Raw genomic sequence first — 17,500 nt, 5'->3', positions numbered from 1 at the left:
GGAAATGGCTGGCAAAAACCAATGATAATAGTTTATCATGTCCAAGAATTTCTGCATTGCTTCGATGGTCGAGGACGTGGGGAAGTTCTGAATAGCTGATACCTTCTCAAGGTGGAGGTGGACGTCTTCTGGACTGATCCTGTGCCGGAAGAACGATACCTCGCTAACGCCAAAGGTGGCGTTATCAAGATAACACAGGTCAAATGTCCTTTTTTATGGCAATGAGTAAATATAAAGCATCATAAATCAATTTTGATAACAAAATGCATTATTCTATTGCATAAATCTGGTTTGAAATTATGTTTTCTTAGTATGAAAAAAAAGACACATATAATCAATTGACACTTTGCGCACCAATGCCAACATACGACATTCCTCTCTATGCACCTAACACTCAAAGTTTGCCTCGCATGTGCTCCTAAGATTTTTCCTGATTATAATTCTTTATCCGGGATGCTTCTAATTTTTCTCCAATGTTAAGTAGAGTATTTATGCTGTTGGACAACCGACCATGAAAAAAAAACATGTTATTACACTAATCTTCTATCACTTTCACTAACAATATTTAATATAATGATTAAAGTAACAATATTGATTAACTTAATTTCGCCTACATTTAACTTGAGATTGTAGTTGTGGTATGCAGTAAGTTGTTTAATTATGTAGGCCCTTCGAAAAAAGTAAAATAAACACACTCACACACACAAACACACACACATGCATATAAATAAATATATATATATATATATATATATATATATATATATATATATATATATATATATATATATATATATATATTGTATATTATATATATATATATACATATATATATATATATATATATATATATATATATATATATATACATATATATATACATATATATATATATATATATATATATATATATATATAATATATATATATATATATATATATATATATATACACTCGTATGTATGTAAGTATTTTTGCATGTGTGATAAAAATTTATTAGTGATACCTTGAGCATATTGCTCATTGTTTCGGGTGTTATCAAACCATCCATTTATATCTACTATTGTTTCTTCTCTATTATGAGTGACCACCTTCATGATATAAGTCCCATTCAAGGAATTTTTCAAGACCCACTAAGTAATGAAATCAGAGACCTGTTCATGAAAAACCATAGGAAATCATCAAGTTCGATTTCATCAATCCATTCTCACCTAACATTTGACCTAATAAATTGCCCAACATTGGCTCTGGCTAGCCATTTCCTAGGGATGTAGCAAAAGACCTACTGTCAACATAAAAAAGTGTGCCTAACTCTTCATTGCTTTCAGCATCCACCTTAAATCCAGAAATGATGGAGGAACTAAACCCTTTTTGGAACCAGTACAAAGAACACCATGGGAAATTATCTCAAGAAAGTACAAAAAGGATACCACTGATGTTCCGAAAAGGAAATATTAAGGTTATAACAGTACAGATACAAATCCTAAAATTACCTGCAAGGAAATCTTATGAGGAACGTATGGCCACACATTTGCATAAAACTCCAGAGTATTTATTAGCTATAGTAATTATGGGAATCATACTTAATTCTTGGGATTATGATGATATTACCATCAGTGCAGTTTATGTGATTGATCTTTTTGCATACTTACATTTTTAGCTAGGAAGACTATTTCTGAAATACGTTTTGGTTACAAGGTGGTTTCCATCGGACGTATACAGTAAAAATAGCATTCAAACAAACAAAGCCGTTGGCAAATGGCCCAACAGAAGAATACATTCTTCAAATACCTGATATTAGAATGGCACCTTCCTTTCATGAATTTCTATCTAACGGTTGAAATAAAGAGAGAATGCTAAAACTGATAGAGAAGGTTCTTTATGAATAAACGAATGATATGAAAAAAAAAACCGAGTAACGTTACATTTCTTAGCAGAAGTACCGTCTCTAGTAGTAGACAACGTATAGTCAGATGCAAAGATATTCTAACTTACTCTTCATGCAATAAGTGTAAATTATGGCCATCCAACAGTCTGTGTTGAGAACTCAAATTCTGAAGATACAAATATTCCAATAGTTTCGTTGGCTAATGAACATAAAAATCTGAAGATTATCATAGATCAGGAGTTACTTGATCTTAGATCGGGCATATCCTGATGTTAGTCAGTGTATACTCACTGAACTTCTGAAACAGGTACTACTTGGTCTTCATCCCCTTCCAGAGAGTGATTATATTTCTTTATTCTTCATAAAAGGAAATAAAAACTGGCGGACACTGATGAAAGATAGCGTAAATTTGCAGAAAAATTTTGAAGAATTTGGTTGCACATTTATACACAGGGAATAAGATAAAAGAGTTACTGAATCCAGATCCACTTTTTAGAGCTATTTCCATAATGACAAGAATACTGATATAGCCATATTGCCACCCTGTTGTTACATTCACCATCAAATCATTGAAAAATCAACAGTCACAGATGAACTAAAGATTTATCTACTCATTGGACTGGAACAGAATACCTAGATGATGATTTTCATCTCCTGATTGAGTCATGAAATTTTTAATGCTGATAAATTGCCCGACTGTTTTGATGATAATGATGAGGAAAGGTTCGAGTGATATGATCTGCAGGACTGTATGAAATGTGACCCTTTTCCTTAAGAAACTCGCTCTAATAGATCTATATATGATTATGAATATACCTAGTGCTTTCCATTCCAATAAAAAGGATTTATTAAGAGTATCTACTCATTTTCTAATTGCTATTAAAATTTTATATTTGGCCTAGAAATTTTGTGTTGAGGTCAGTTTTCCAAATAATTTCATTTGATCTTTTAAAGTCTGGAGGTCAGAAAACATTGAATGATGATCAAAGAATTGCTATTCTGTTTTCAACATAGATATTTTTATCAACATAGTGTACCTGCCATTTATGCAATATATTTGACATTTAAATTAAATACTTCGAAAATGTCTACGAGCCTGGCTGATCAAACACCAAATTCAGAATCTACTTAAAAAACTAGCTAAGAAAAGTTATATTTATTTTTGTTCCCCCATCTCTGGTGACGATTCCCTCCATCCCACCACTTGTGTATAAAGGATCCTACTAAATATATAGCCGTTTATAATTCACCATGAAACACAATCAGTATGCAGCGTCAACTATCAACCATGATTATAAGGTGAAATTGATTACATATACAGAGAAAATTCCATAAGTATTGTTAGGCTATCAGTTCTGAATGGTATATTTCAATGATAATTAATGTTGTAAATTAAACTGTTTCCATAATAATTCCCGTAAAATGATTTTTTATAAATAATCAAAAAGTTTTATAAATTGAAAATTGTTGGTATCTTAAAGAATAAAAAGATAATTCAAAAGAATAAGAAAAATTATTAAAAAATTCCAGTTACAGATAAGCTCTACGAATTCTTATATCTGGTTACTTTAGTAAGTTTATAATTCATTTAAATAATTCATATTACTGTTATTATTACTTGCTAAGCTACAACCCTAGTTAGGAAAACCAACATACTTTAAACCTAAGGGCTCCAACAGGGAGAATAGACCAGTGAGGAAAGGAAATAAGGAAAAACTACAAAAAAGATTTAAAACAACAGTAACATTAAAATAATTCTTTCATATATAAAATATGAAAACTTGGAAATAACGAGAGGAAGCGAAACAAGATAGAATATTGTGCATGAATGTACCCTCAAGTAAGAGATCTCTAACCCAAGATAGTGGAAAACAATGGTACAGAGGCTAAGGTACTACCCAAGAATAGAGAACAATGGTTTGATTTTGGAGTGTCCTTTTCCTAGAAGAACTGCTACCCATAGCTAGAGAGTCTCTTCTAACCCTTACCAACAGGAAAGTAGTAACTGAACAATTATAGTGCAATAGTTAACCTCTTGAGCGGAGAAAAAAATGTTTGGTATTCTCAGTGTTGTCAAGTGTATGCGGAAAGATGAGCATGTGTAAAGTATAGGCCAGACTAATCTGTGTATGTGTCAGCAAAGATGAAATGAGCCGTAACCAGAGAGAGGGCCAGTCCAAGAACCCAATAACTCTCTAGTGGTAGTATCGTAACGGGTGGATGGTGCCTCAGCTAACCTACAACCTATCAAAAGTATCTGTTGATATAAATTTCACGGTGGTCAAATATCACATTTGGAAGCATGTCACGTTTCTTTACTTTGATGATTTTCTAAATGTAACTGCAAATTTTTTACAAAATTTCTATTGTTCTTTTAGCTGGATTTTAACATTTTAAAATGATTTGTTGTATGTCTGTATATCCTTTATTTAATACCTTGGATTATAATATATGAATTATTATTATTAGTGTACCAAAAAAACAATAATATTTTCTTGCAAGGATTTAGGTTTTAGCAAAGTTTACTGTTCACTCTGTTACACCAACCGCAGATCCTCTCAAAACTCTAAATATAATTTATGATATTACGATTTCATTAGGTAAATTCATTAGTGTTGTTTAGATTTTCTTCTATTTCATTTATTAGATCTTACTTTATAGAACGCTACTCTCTTACAAATCTAACCTTTCTAAACAACACAGGCTGGATTCACAGCTTTCCAAAGTACATCAGAGAGAACAAAGAACCCGCCTGGTTTAAGAGCACCATGCAGATTTAGATAAGAGATTACAATAGAACATAAAAACTTACAGATTTAGCTCCCAGGTTTCTAGCTTTGCAGGGTATGTGCGCTGGAGCCCCAACTGCTGCAAGAACTCTTTTGGGGGTGTCTTTGGCGAAATGAGGCCCTCTTGGTGGGGTGTTGCTAGAGTCCTCGTTCCTCGCCCTCCCTGTGTCAACAGAGGCAACTTTGTTTCGGTTTGGTGTTCCGTGAACTTTACTATCAACGACCAACATATCAGCTGGAAAAAGAAAAAAAAAATTGAGGTAAAAAGTTACAGGAATGAAATTCAGTTAATATTTTACGAAGAATTGTGTATTCACTTAAAAATGAGCCGTACATTTTATACATTTTCATAAAGGACAAGGTTATGAATATACTATATTTTCTGAGAAATTTGATTTTCCATGGTTTAAAAAAAAATAGTAATTATTCGTATATCAGGAAGAGGAAGTAGAACATCAATTGATATTGGATACCCAGCCAACTTCTTTTCTTTATTTTTTATCATCAAGGCACTAAAAAATATCTGGGACCTCCAAAGGAACAGATAAATTGTCTAAGTCTCAAAATAATAAGGATGACTACCGCAGTTGCTTAGTTTATCTACCACCATAAAATGGACAAATAAGAATCGTAACTCCACTTTACCATGGAAAATAGATTCTAAACCAGTTCTTTCCGTTCCTTACATTAATTACATGCAAGAGAGTATAGGGCCCATGCAAATCCACTTGGACTCGAAGATCGAAAAGAGAAAGAGATGGACAAAACCTCATGATGATTCTTTTGGGCCCTAGAGAGAGAGAGAGAGAGAGAGAGAGAGAGAGAGAGAGAGAGAGAGAGAGAGAGAGAGAATGTGTTACTGCGGTGTCCCACCAGAGAGGAAACCCAAAGGTGTTGGAGTTATGTGATGTAACAAATTCCTGCACTCTGTGGAATGAGCTCTGTTCTCTTCTAACGGCACAGGATGTGGGGGAAGGGGACCATTGTGGAAGGAGTGTTTGGTGCCGGAGTGTGGAAGGAAATTCCAGTAGACGCGTTTGTTAATTATTCCAACCCAGATTATGTTGGAGCAATATTCGGTAAGCTGAGATGATGAAAAGCGTCACCATTGGTAAAATATACAAAACTTTAATCAATCGGGAACTTGGATATGGAATCTATGGACTTCAATGAGTGGATAAATCGCAGTAAAAAGTGATGAGTTACAAAGGCTTGAAGTTATTTCATGAAATTAATTTCTGTGGAATTTCTCTTGTCTGATGTTTCTACCGGTAAAATAAAAGTAGTAGTTGTAGTAATTTATTCATTGTCTTTTCTAAATAATATTTAATATCGTATATATGACACACCCTTAAGAAAAGAATGATTCCTTATTGTGGACGACATATTATTTTCATAATCCAGATTATCCAATATCGCGAAAGTCTTGAACTCGTCAAAAACGAATTGAAAGGAAAATACTAAACATAAAGCTAAAAGGGATTTGAATCATTGGGGTTTCCTGTCTGGTTTTGAAACAAAAAACTCATCTTTTTTTTAAAGCGGTCGTGTTAAAAAGTATGATATCACAAATCTATTAAAATTGAGCATTGTAGAAATATGCTAGAAATTTGTAATAATTCTTTCCAATTACGTTGAAAGCCAAAAAAAAAAAAAAAAAAAAAAAAAAATAGCAAGAGTTAAGATTTTGTTGCCTTACCTAAAGCCTCCCAAATTAAAAGAAATATAATGTCTTTTCAGTATTTCCGCCTTTTCTCGTGCTAGTCCCAGCGCACTTCATAAAATTTGACGCGTGCTTTCAAGAATGCACATTTGGGAGCGGACCTTTCTCCGCCGTCTGAAAGGTAACGCCACAAACCTTCGAAGACTAAGCAGTGGAGCTGAATGGAGAATCGGGTTGCTTCCCAATAAAATCCCGGTACACGGATGTGCGGCCACATCCAAAAAGGGCGTTACGCTCTGGTCTGGTTTGCTAATTTTGGTCTTCACAAATTTTATTTTCTTAATTCCCACGTTTTCTTGCGTGTTATATATAAAGAATTTTTCTGTCTCAATGTTCATGAGAACTGGTTTTCTCTGTTTCATAGATTTTTAGCAATTATTTTGTGCGGTTATTTTTTTTTTTTTTTCCAGTGCTGCTCTCTACAACAATCCGTGTTAGAACAATTTCAATCCACTAGAATTCTTGTTATTGTTTTTTTTTTTTTTCGTGTTTGTCAGAAAAGTGGTTTCTCTTTTTTTATATCATTTTCTGGACAAATACGTTTCTCTCGGCTTTAACTTTGCTCTTGGAGTTATGTTTTTATTTTGCTTTCTCGACCGGAGGAACCTTCTTCATAGGTATTTTGTGCTGAATATTTACGACTTTGTTTCCCGTTTTTTACTTGTTATTGTAATGATCAAAGAATTGCGTTTAACACTTCCTTTAACAGCGTGTTTCTATGTTTTGCTAAACTATTAAGGATTACAAATTAAAAGAGCTTATTTTTCTATGCGTGTTACATTTCTGAAATCGGTTTTATGTGATCGCCCTTCAGTCTATGATTGAGAATCATTTCTGTTTTCCATTTTGTAACTTATAAATGTCATAGAGCCAAACGAGTAATGATGGTAATATACCTTAGAAGAGGAACAGAAGAATAATTCAAATAACATGACCTAGCAAACCTTCAAATAATAAGGAAATATTAAGATAATTCGGTACGTTTCAATAAGCCACCCAGTATTTTATGACTCTTAAGAAAATAATTTTGTCTAGAAAGTAAAAGAGAATGGATTATATTTTCAAACTGAGGTTTAGACAATTCATAATCTCATGATTTACATATACTCTACAATCATATATATATACATATATATATACATATATATATATATATATATATATATATATATATATATATATATATATATATATATATATATATATATATATATATATATATATTTATATTTATATTGAATAATTCCGCTTTCTTCTTCATGCCCTGCCGGTAGTAGAATAAGCACCCTGTTTTAGTTTTTCTTGAATAAGTATTCTGGGATTGAATTAATATTCCCACGTTTTTTCTCTGCAGTTATATTTTTTTTCAACTGTACCATTTTTCTCAAAAACCTTGGTGCCAACAATATAACAAGGCAAATGACAGGTCTCCATTCATAGTTTAAAAAACACTCACACACACACACACACACACACACATATATATATATATATATATATATATATATATATATATATATATATATATATATATATATATATATATATATATATATATATGGATAAATATCAATACAATATCGTGTTCAAATAGAAATACATTTCTACCTCATACTCGGGATCAAACACTAGCCCCTTCTAATGAAAGGCCAGGTCGATTCTAACCATGCCACCATAAGCCATAAAAGAAATCGAAACCTAACTGCTAATCTGCAGTTCAGGATTTACCTGGCGACACATCAGTCTATTTACCAGCGAGTATTCCCCGACTCCCCGGCTCACCAGGTGACACGATTGATAGTAATTCATTCAAATTACCCCTAATAAGTCAATATGGATAAATATCAACAACATATCATGCTCAAATAAAAATAAGTTTCTACTTCATACTCGGGATCGAACCCTAGCCCCTTCTAATGAAAGCCAGGTTGATTCCAACCATGGCACCAGAAGCCATAAAAGAAGTCAGAACTTAACTGCTAATCTTCAGTTCAGGATTTACCTGGCGAGACATCAGTCTCTTTACCTGCGAGTTTTTACCAACTTCCCGGCTCACCACGTGACACGATTGATAGTAATTCATTCAAATTACCCCTAATGAGTCAATATGGATAAATATCAACACAATATAGTGCTCAAATAGAAATAAATTTTTACTTCATACTTGGGATCGAACCATAGCCCCTTCTAATATCTCGCCCGGTAAATCCTGAACTGCATGTTAGCAGTTAGTTTCCGACTTCTTTTATGGCCCCTGGTGGCAATTTAGCCATTGAATCCTCTATGGCTTCAGTCAATCTATGGAAAGCGTAGCGGGGCACTAAGAATTTCCATGTTTATAAATACTAAAGAAGAATTTAAAACTGGTAATTGGAATGTTAGGACCATGAACCCGATTGGGAAGTCACGGCAAGTGGGGAATGAATTTATATATTATAATTTGGATATTTTTGCCCTAACTGAAACAAGTAAGGGGATTGGTAAATAAATTTGAGACGAAGGCAATATATATATATATATATATATATATATATATATATATATATATATATATATATATATATATATATATATATATATTATATATATATATATATATATATATATAAATATATATATATATATAATATATATATATATATATATATATATATATATATATATATATATATATATATATATATATATATATATATATATATATATATATTCAGGAAGAACAGATGGAGTTGGAAGAGAAGGGGTAAGGAAGATGATGATACAAAGAGCAGAAACAGCATTAACGGAATGGAAAGTTGTAAATAGTAGATTGTTACTGTCAAAGCTTGCTATGCACCAACAAATGATTCTCCTGAAGAAAGGAAAGAGAAATGCTATGAAGAACTGTAGAGTGCAATAGTTGAGATCCCGGAGAGAGAGTTGTAAAATTATGATTGGCTACTTCAATGATAAAGTAGGAAGGAATAATCAAGGTTTAGAGATAGTGATGTGTGTTGATGGTCTTAGCAAAGTTGGAAAAGAAAATGGGACACATTATATATATTTTGTTCAATAAGCAGGGACTCGTTTCTAGTGTAATTATATTCAGAAATAAACATGTACTTTACCATGTGGCAATTACAAAAATCAAATAGATCACAGAGCTATTGATTAAGACAGAAGTAGGACTCTGAGAACTGTAAGAACCTATAGAGATGCTGATATTGATAGTGATTATCAGCTCATTGACTCACTAAAATTAAAACTGAAAGCACCCAAAAAAGATAAATAGAATGCCTAGCTTTGATACAACTAAGCTACTAGAAGATGATCACAGAGAAGCCTTTGCAATTGCATGAAGGAATCGATTTGCAGTCTTGAAGATTTTAAGAGACAAAGAGCAGACAATTAATGAAGAATGGTGTAACATTAAGAACATCTACTGTATGTCAGTTCGTAGTGAGGTTTTCGGACATGCAGTTACAGGGAGAAAACCATGGATATCAAATGATACTTCGGGTACTATAAAAAGGAGACAAAGACAGAAATTAAGTGTAACAAAGTTTTCGAGGGTCTAATGAAAATTTCAAAGTGGAGCATGCTAAGTATTCCAGTATTGACAATGAAGTCAAAAGAGAAGCCAGAAATGACTGGAGAGAATATTTAGACAGGAAAGAAGCAGGTGAGGGTGACAAAGCTATGAATTTAGGGAGTGGCTATGGTGTAATAATTGCTCATTGAATTATTATTGAAATCTCTACTGGGGCAAAGAAGAGGAAGCAAATACCCATCAAGAAGAGAAATGGATCTGTTACAACAACAGAAGGTGTTGAAAGACAACGTTTGATGGAACACTTTAGTGAGGTCATGAAAAGGAGATATGAAAGAAATAATCTGATTGATATACCTGAAGCTGAGGAAAGCCTTGGTATACCCATGAATGAATTCAGTGTGTTTGAAGTCGAACCTAAGAATAAAGTGACTCCCAGATTACTTATTAGATCATTTTCTAGTGTGACGGGCCGAGAGAGGCTGTGACTAAGAACGCAGGATGAAAGCAACTGAGTAACTTATTACAGACTATCAGTTTATATATACATAAAGTCCAGGCAAAAAGGACATAAAACCATAGCAGGCAATTTCATGTTCAACCGACAAACGGTTCTGTTAACAGTTAACGGTGAGAAAAACAGATATGTTTATTCAGGACCCTATCAGTGCGAGGGGAGAGCGAAGGTACAAAGCATGATATATACAAAAAAAAGAAATGTCGTTACTATGTACGATCGTGTGACACACGGTTGGTTCATGGCTCCCCCCTAAAAATGACATACTGTACATATTAAATAGGGCGCTCCGATCTAGAGAGGCGAACTGTATGCGGGTCATCTAGCAGGAGACCGAACAATTGGCCGTAAACAAATTTGCCGTAGGACAATTGATTGTAAGACATTTTGCCGTATGAAAAATTTCCGTACGGATATATTGCCGCAAGGATATTTCGCCGTAAAATGTATATGCTTTGTCATGTATAGATTAAAAAAAAAGAATGAAGAGAGAGAGAGAGAGAGAGAGAGAGAGAGAGAGAGAGAGAGAGAGAGAGAGAGAGAGAGAGAGAGAGAGAGAGAGAGAGAGAGAGAAGGGTCGTTATAAAGTTTGACACCCGTCGTTAAGTGTTTAAATGAGGTCATGACAAATTCGGTAGTTTACCATATTTTTTTTTTTTTAATCTTAAACTTATATATTATCTACTTTTATCAGTTGAAACTTGAACTCCTACGATGTTGTAAACTATCAAAAGCACCAGAGGTTGTGATAAGCTCGTAGATGATTCTAACTTCATTTACAGGCAAGAAAAAGAATATGGAGTCAAGGTTTATTGGAAGTGTGTTGATAAAAAACTGCAAAGCATGAGTACATAAAACTGTAAGTGAGCATACCCATCCAGCGAACCCAAGCAAACATAAAATGCAAAAAACAATTGCACATGAAAAAAAATGCACTGAAATCCCAGCTAGCTTCAAGATCATTGATTGGTGTGCATGCAAGGAATTAGAAAATGCTGGACGCTCTCTTATGCCATCAACTTCAAATTTGTCAAGAAATATAAGAAGATGGAGACAAAAAGAAGAACAGGCCCCTCTTATTCCAAGAGCAAGAATCAGTTATGTAATTCCCGAAGAATTTCCGTGTTTACAGAACGGAGAAAGATTTTTACTGTATGATAGTGGAATGGAAGATGAAAACAGAATGTTGATCTTTGGTACGATTGCAGGGTTACACGATCTAGGAAGACATACAAATTGGGCATTCGATGAAACATTCAAGGTCTGTCCTGAAATCTTCTATCAGTTATATAATCTACATGTCAACATAGGGCATGCGTGCATCCCACGAGTTTACGGTCTCCATCCGAATAAGATTAAGGAATCTTACAATACGTTTTTGTCAAAAGGTTAAAGATTTACTCGAGTCCCTAGAACCTGAAAATCTAATGATTAATCTCGAACCAGCTAGTTTTTTAAGTTTTTCTGACATTTTCCCTTCTGCAAATGTAACAGGCTGTTATTTTCATTTCTGTAAGAATGTTTACAGAAAAGTGACAGATATTGGGCTTAAGGATCGATATCATAGGGATTGTGCTTTTAATACAAAAGTAAAGTGCCTTATAGCACTTGCATTCATACCGCCTTCAGACATCATTGATGCATTTATAGAGTTGGTTGATGATGATGACTTACCACAAGAACTAGTTGCATATTTTGAAACTCATTACATTGGGGGAGAGAGAGGGAGGGGACCTCGTCGTCGTGGAGTTTCTCCAACTTTTCCTATCGAACTTTGGAATGCTTGTCAAACAACCCTAGATGCGCTTCAAGCATCTGTGTCCAATACGCATCCAAATTTATGGAAACTCATCAATGTATTGAAAATGAAGAATATCTTTCTAAAAAGAAGATAATCGATGCAGAAAGAGGTGAGACAGCAGTCAAGAAACAGTACAAAAATGTTTATAAGCGCATACTAAGTATTGTAAGAGGTTATGATCAAAATGCAAAATAACATTATTTACGAGCAATTGCTATGAACTAAAATGATTTTTAGCCTTGAATTTTTTTGGAAACTTTTTAAATAAAGTGTGTGGTCTTCATTTTTTTTATCCTTTTTTCATATATAATCATAATTGAATGAATACATGAAAATCAATGAAAAGTGATAAATATACTTGAAGATAACTATATGAATATAGTTACATTGATCTCTAAAAGAAATAAGCTAAAAACTAAAATATACATTTTACGGCGAAATGTCCTTGCGGAAAAATATCCGTACGGCAAGTTTTCTTACGGCGAAAAGTCTTACAATCAATTGTCCTACGGCAAATTTGTTTACTGCGAATTGTCCTAGCTCCCATCTGGAAGGAGATAAGCAAGTTTTAGAATGTCAATGGAGACCCAGTCTTCTTTGCCACAAACGTTTATTAGGAATACTTTTGAACTGCGTCAGATCACAAGGAGAGGGCCCGTGTAAGGGGGCGTTAGCGGTGGCTTGCTAGTGTCGTTGCGTAGGAAGACGTGCATTGCAGAGTATAAGTCTGTCGGTATGTGATGATTCGCTGGGGGCTTGTAAGTCTGGTGGCATGGAGTAAATTCTCCCACGACGTGGTGTATGCATTGGAGATCGTCGGAGGAGATTGCAGAAGGAAAAAACTCGGCAGGGACGACCAACGGGTTGCTATGCACCATTTCAGCTGCCGAGACGTCGAGGGCGTCTTTAGGAGTGGTCCTTAGTCCCAGGAGGAACCAGGAAAGTTGAGTAAACCAGTTGGAATCCTTGCAGCGGGACATCAAAGCTGCTTTGAGGGTGCTATGAAAACGTTCAACCATTCCATTGGCAGTGGGGTTGTAGGCAGTTGTCTGATGTAGGATGATGCCCAGGAGATTCGCTAATGATGTCCACAATTGAGAGGTGAAAGTTGTACCCCTGTCAAAAATAATTTGCTCAGGATACCAAATCTTGCAATCCATCCTGAGAGTAAGACAGATGTACTTGAGGCGGACGTTGCAGTTTCCATGGGAATGGCTTCAGGCCAGTGAGTGGAGCGGTCGATGACGGTAAACAGGTAAGGATATCCTTGTGATGTGGGTAGAAGGCCTACATGGTCGACGTGAATTTGGGCGAAACGACGCCGAGGTTGAGGAAAGGTGCCCACTCCTGAATCCGTGTGTCGATGTACTTTGGGAGTTTTGCAAGAAGTAGTGGCGCGGACCCAATCCTTAGCATCCTTAGAAATGCCGTGCCAAATGAACTTCGTCTTCAGCAGCTGGGCAGTAGAACGGCATGAGGGATGTGAAAGGCCGTGAATGAAATCAAACACCTGTCGGCGCATGGGAGCAGGAATCCAAGGTCGTGGTCTATCAGTACTGACGTCACAGAGAAGGGTGGTGTTGGAGTCGTTGAGGGGGATGTCTTCCCAACGGAGGGATGTGCAGGATGTCCTACATGCTTGATACTCTGGATCCTGTCGTTGGGCTTCAGCCAAGGTGTTGTAATCCACTCCCAGTTGAACGGCAGCCAACGTGTTTCTTGACAGGGCATCGACAATGGGATTTATTTTCCCAGGGACGTGTTGAAGGGTGCAATTGTATTAAGCCACGGCGGAGAGATGTCGGCGTTGACGGGCGGACCAGGCGTCAGACTGTCGAGTGAAGGCGTGCACCAGAGGCATGTGGTCAGTGCGAATGACGAAGGGCGTACCTTCTAATAAATGGCGAAAGTGACGGACAGCCAAGTGCACCGCTAGCAATTTGGGATCAAAGGTAGAATAACCCGATTCAGCCTTGGACAGTTTACTGCTGAAGAAGGCCAATGGGCGGGGCGAGCCATTGACCACCGAACTTCGAGTACTGCACCAATAGCGACATCGCTGGCATCGGTGGAGAGAAGGAGAGAGGAATGTGGGATAGGAAAAGTGATAGCAGCAGCGGTTGATAGGGCCTTCTTTGCATTGCAGAAGGCCGCTTCTTGAAGAGGACTCCACTTCAGGTCTTATGGCTTGCCCTTGAGGGAGGCATAAAGGGGAGCAAGAGTGGCGGCAATGGCTGGCAGAAAACGGTGATAATAGTTGATCATGCCCAAGAATTCCTACAGAGTTTTGATGGTCAAGGGTGTGAGGAAGTCCTGAACAGCTGCTACCTTCTCAGGGTGGGGATGGACTCCTTCAGGAGTGATGCGGTGCCTTAAGAACTACACTTTGTTGGAGCCAAAGGTACGCTTGTCGTACCGGACTACAAGGCCGTTTTGTTGCAGGCGGCTGAGCGCGATGCGCAGGTGATGAAGGTGTTCCTCTTTTGAAGAAGACAACACGAGTATGTCGTCCACATATACATAGAAGGGGAGGTCTCCTAAGATGCCATTCATGAGACGTTAAAAATTGGCCCCAGTATTACGAAGGCCAAAACAGAAGTAATTGAAGGTCTATGTACCAAATGGAGTGGTAATGGCGGTCTTGGGGATGTCTTCTAGGTTTATAGGCACCTGATAATACCCTTTCAGGAGGTGGAGCGTGGAGAAAACCTTCGCTTTGTGCAGGTAGGAGGTCACGTCGTCGATGTTTGGGAGGGGGTAGTGATTCGGTTCTGTTTGCATGTTCAGGTGCCTGTAATCCCCGCACGGACAGAGGTAGCCGTCTTTCTTCAGAATGAAGTGTAAGGGTGGCTACCATGGGCTGGATGCCTTTTGGCAAAGGCCCATTTCCTCCATTTAGGCGAACGTCTGTTTTGCGGCTGCCAATCGATCTGGTGACAGACGTCTGAATTTTGCGAACACTGGGGATCCCGTCGTCCTGATATGGTGATAAATACAGTGCTTGGCAGGAGATGTGGGCTTTAGGCGAAGTTCTGGACGGAAAACTTCCGGGTACGACATGAGGAGGTGGGCGTAGGCATCCGTGGGTGCAGTGATGTGGAGAGCGAGATTGGAGGGAGCGGGTTGAAGAGGTGTCGACTAGTACGAGTCTGTGTTGACCAATCATCGGTGGGCGACATCAACCAGAAGGTGGAAAAGAGAGAGGATATCCGCACCGAGGATTAGCAATATGACGTCAGCAACGAGAAACTTCCAATTAAATTTACCGTTTCCAAACAATAATGTGAGGTTCTCATAACCGTAGGTGGGTATCGCAGATCTGTTGGCAGCTACCAGGTGGACATTGGCAGACGTAGACAGACTACGTCGTTTCCTGAAGAGTTCCCTTGACACAAGAGAACGACAAGCACCCGTGTCTACCAAAAATCGCACGCCCGTTCCTGCACCATGTAAAAAGAAAAGATTAGAAATGCGAAAGGCCACCACCACGAGCGAGGACCTACTTAAACTTTTTTTGCCCACTGACAATCCTTGGCACATTTCTTCGCGGCTGCCCAGAATCTGTAGTGGTAGTGGCAAAACTGCTGCCGATGGGCGGCAGCAAGTACCTGTAGAAGTCTTTGGTTGGGGCGTCAGCGAGTAGCGGGTGATGGGTGGCTTTGTCGCTGCTCTGGCACATCACGGGGTAGGCGTGTATGTCCTACGGCATTCACGTCAGCTTCGGTTGATGTTGAATAGGCGTCCTCTTTGTCAGGAGTGGAGGCGTTGATGGAGGTCTTAAAGGTCATGAAGTGGCTGACCATAAGGGCGTCTGCTTTGGTCATCAAGTCCTTTATGGGTAAACTATCGACATCGGGTATGGTAGCGCATACAGGTTCGGGTAAACGGCGTATCCAAAGGGCACGAAGTAGGTTCACCTCACGAGGAGAGCTGTCTGCGGAAGGTTGCAGGCGAGCGATACTGGTCATTTCCCTGAGGGAGAGCGAAGCCCTATGGTCCCTCAACTGTTATTGAGAGAGCTGAAAAAGCTTTTCTATACGGGTGGCTAGCGTAGGCGAGCACTGCTGCAGAAGTTATGTTTTGAGGGCATCATGCACTATTGGGGTGTCTCTTTGTTCACAAAGCCAGTCGGATATTTCCGGGAAGGTGTCCTCGGGTATCGCTGTGAGAATATAATTTGCTTTGGTGGTTGAGCGAGTCACGCCCTTGATGTGGAACTGGACTTCTGCACGCTGAAACCAAGCAAACACCTCTACGCTGGTAAACGATGAAAGTTTCAATGGGACGGCGCCAACTTCCGTGGAGTCCGCCATAGTAACAATGATGGGGTTGGGTGTGGAAGGCGGGAGGAGCGAGTCGACTTCCGGGGTCACCAATGTGATGGGCCGAGAGAAGCTGTGACTAAGAAGGCAGGATGAAAGCAACTGAGTAACTTTATTATCGAACATCACTTTATATATACATAAAGTCCAGGCAAAAATGATCTAAAAACATATCAGACAATTTCATGTTCAACCGACAACCGGTTCTGTTAACAGTTAACGGTGAGAAAAACAGACATGTTTATTCAGGCCCCTATCAGTGCGAGGTGAGAGCGAAGATACAAAGCATAATATATACAAAAAAAAAGAAATGTTGTTACTATGTACGATCGTGTGACACACGGTTGGTAAAGTAGAATATGGCATAAAGAGGCAAAACCTGATGAATGAGAATAGGAGTGTTGGTGAAAAAGGGCCAAAAAGGGAGATCTGACTTATTTCAATAATTACAGAGGCATCACACTTACGTCAGTTGCATGAACATATAGTATGCTGATTCAAAAAAAAAAAATAGAGAGAGAGAGAGAGAAAGATTGATGAAAAGCTGAGAGATGAACAAGAAGGATGTAGAGAAGGTAGAAGTTGTACTGACTAAATTTTCATTTTAGGACATGCGGTACAGCGATCTGCAAAATATAGTAATCCACTTTTGATCACCTTTTTTGGACTCTGAAATAGCATTTACTAGTATACACCGGCCAATTTTATGGAGATTCATACCTTATTATGGAGTGCATCTTAAATATGTAAATTTGATTAAGTCTGCTCATGAGCATAACAAGTACAAAATTAATGTTAGCGGATTCCTATCAAATAAATTTTTAGTGAACAATGGCATACTAAAAGGGAATATGCTGTCACTTATGTTGTTTATCCTCCTCATGGATTTTGTAATGCATAGAACAGTTGGGGAAAGTGAAGGATTGGACTT

At 37.4% G+C, this 17,500-nt stretch overlaps 1 protein-coding gene across 1 annotated transcript in view; it reads right to left on the bottom strand.

The window, feature by feature from the left end:
* LOC137619722 (lachesin-like) overlaps positions 1-17,500 on the bottom strand; it is a 130,867-nt gene that overhangs the window by 63,062 nt on the left and 50,305 nt on the right. The window contains exon 3 of the mRNA XM_068350019.1: positions 4,701-4,912. Within this exon, the coding sequence (XP_068206120.1) occupies positions 4,701-4,912 (212 nt within the window). The remainder of the gene's footprint in view (positions 1-4,700; positions 4,913-17,500) is intronic.

This window comes from Palaemon carinicauda, chromosome 2, assembly GCF_036898095.1.
Source record: "Palaemon carinicauda isolate YSFRI2023 chromosome 2, ASM3689809v2, whole genome shotgun sequence".
In the NCBI taxonomy this organism is placed as follows: Eukaryota; Metazoa; Arthropoda; class Malacostraca; order Decapoda; family Palaemonidae; genus Palaemon; species Palaemon carinicauda.
This window is presented reverse-complemented; position numbering and strand designations above follow the sequence as displayed.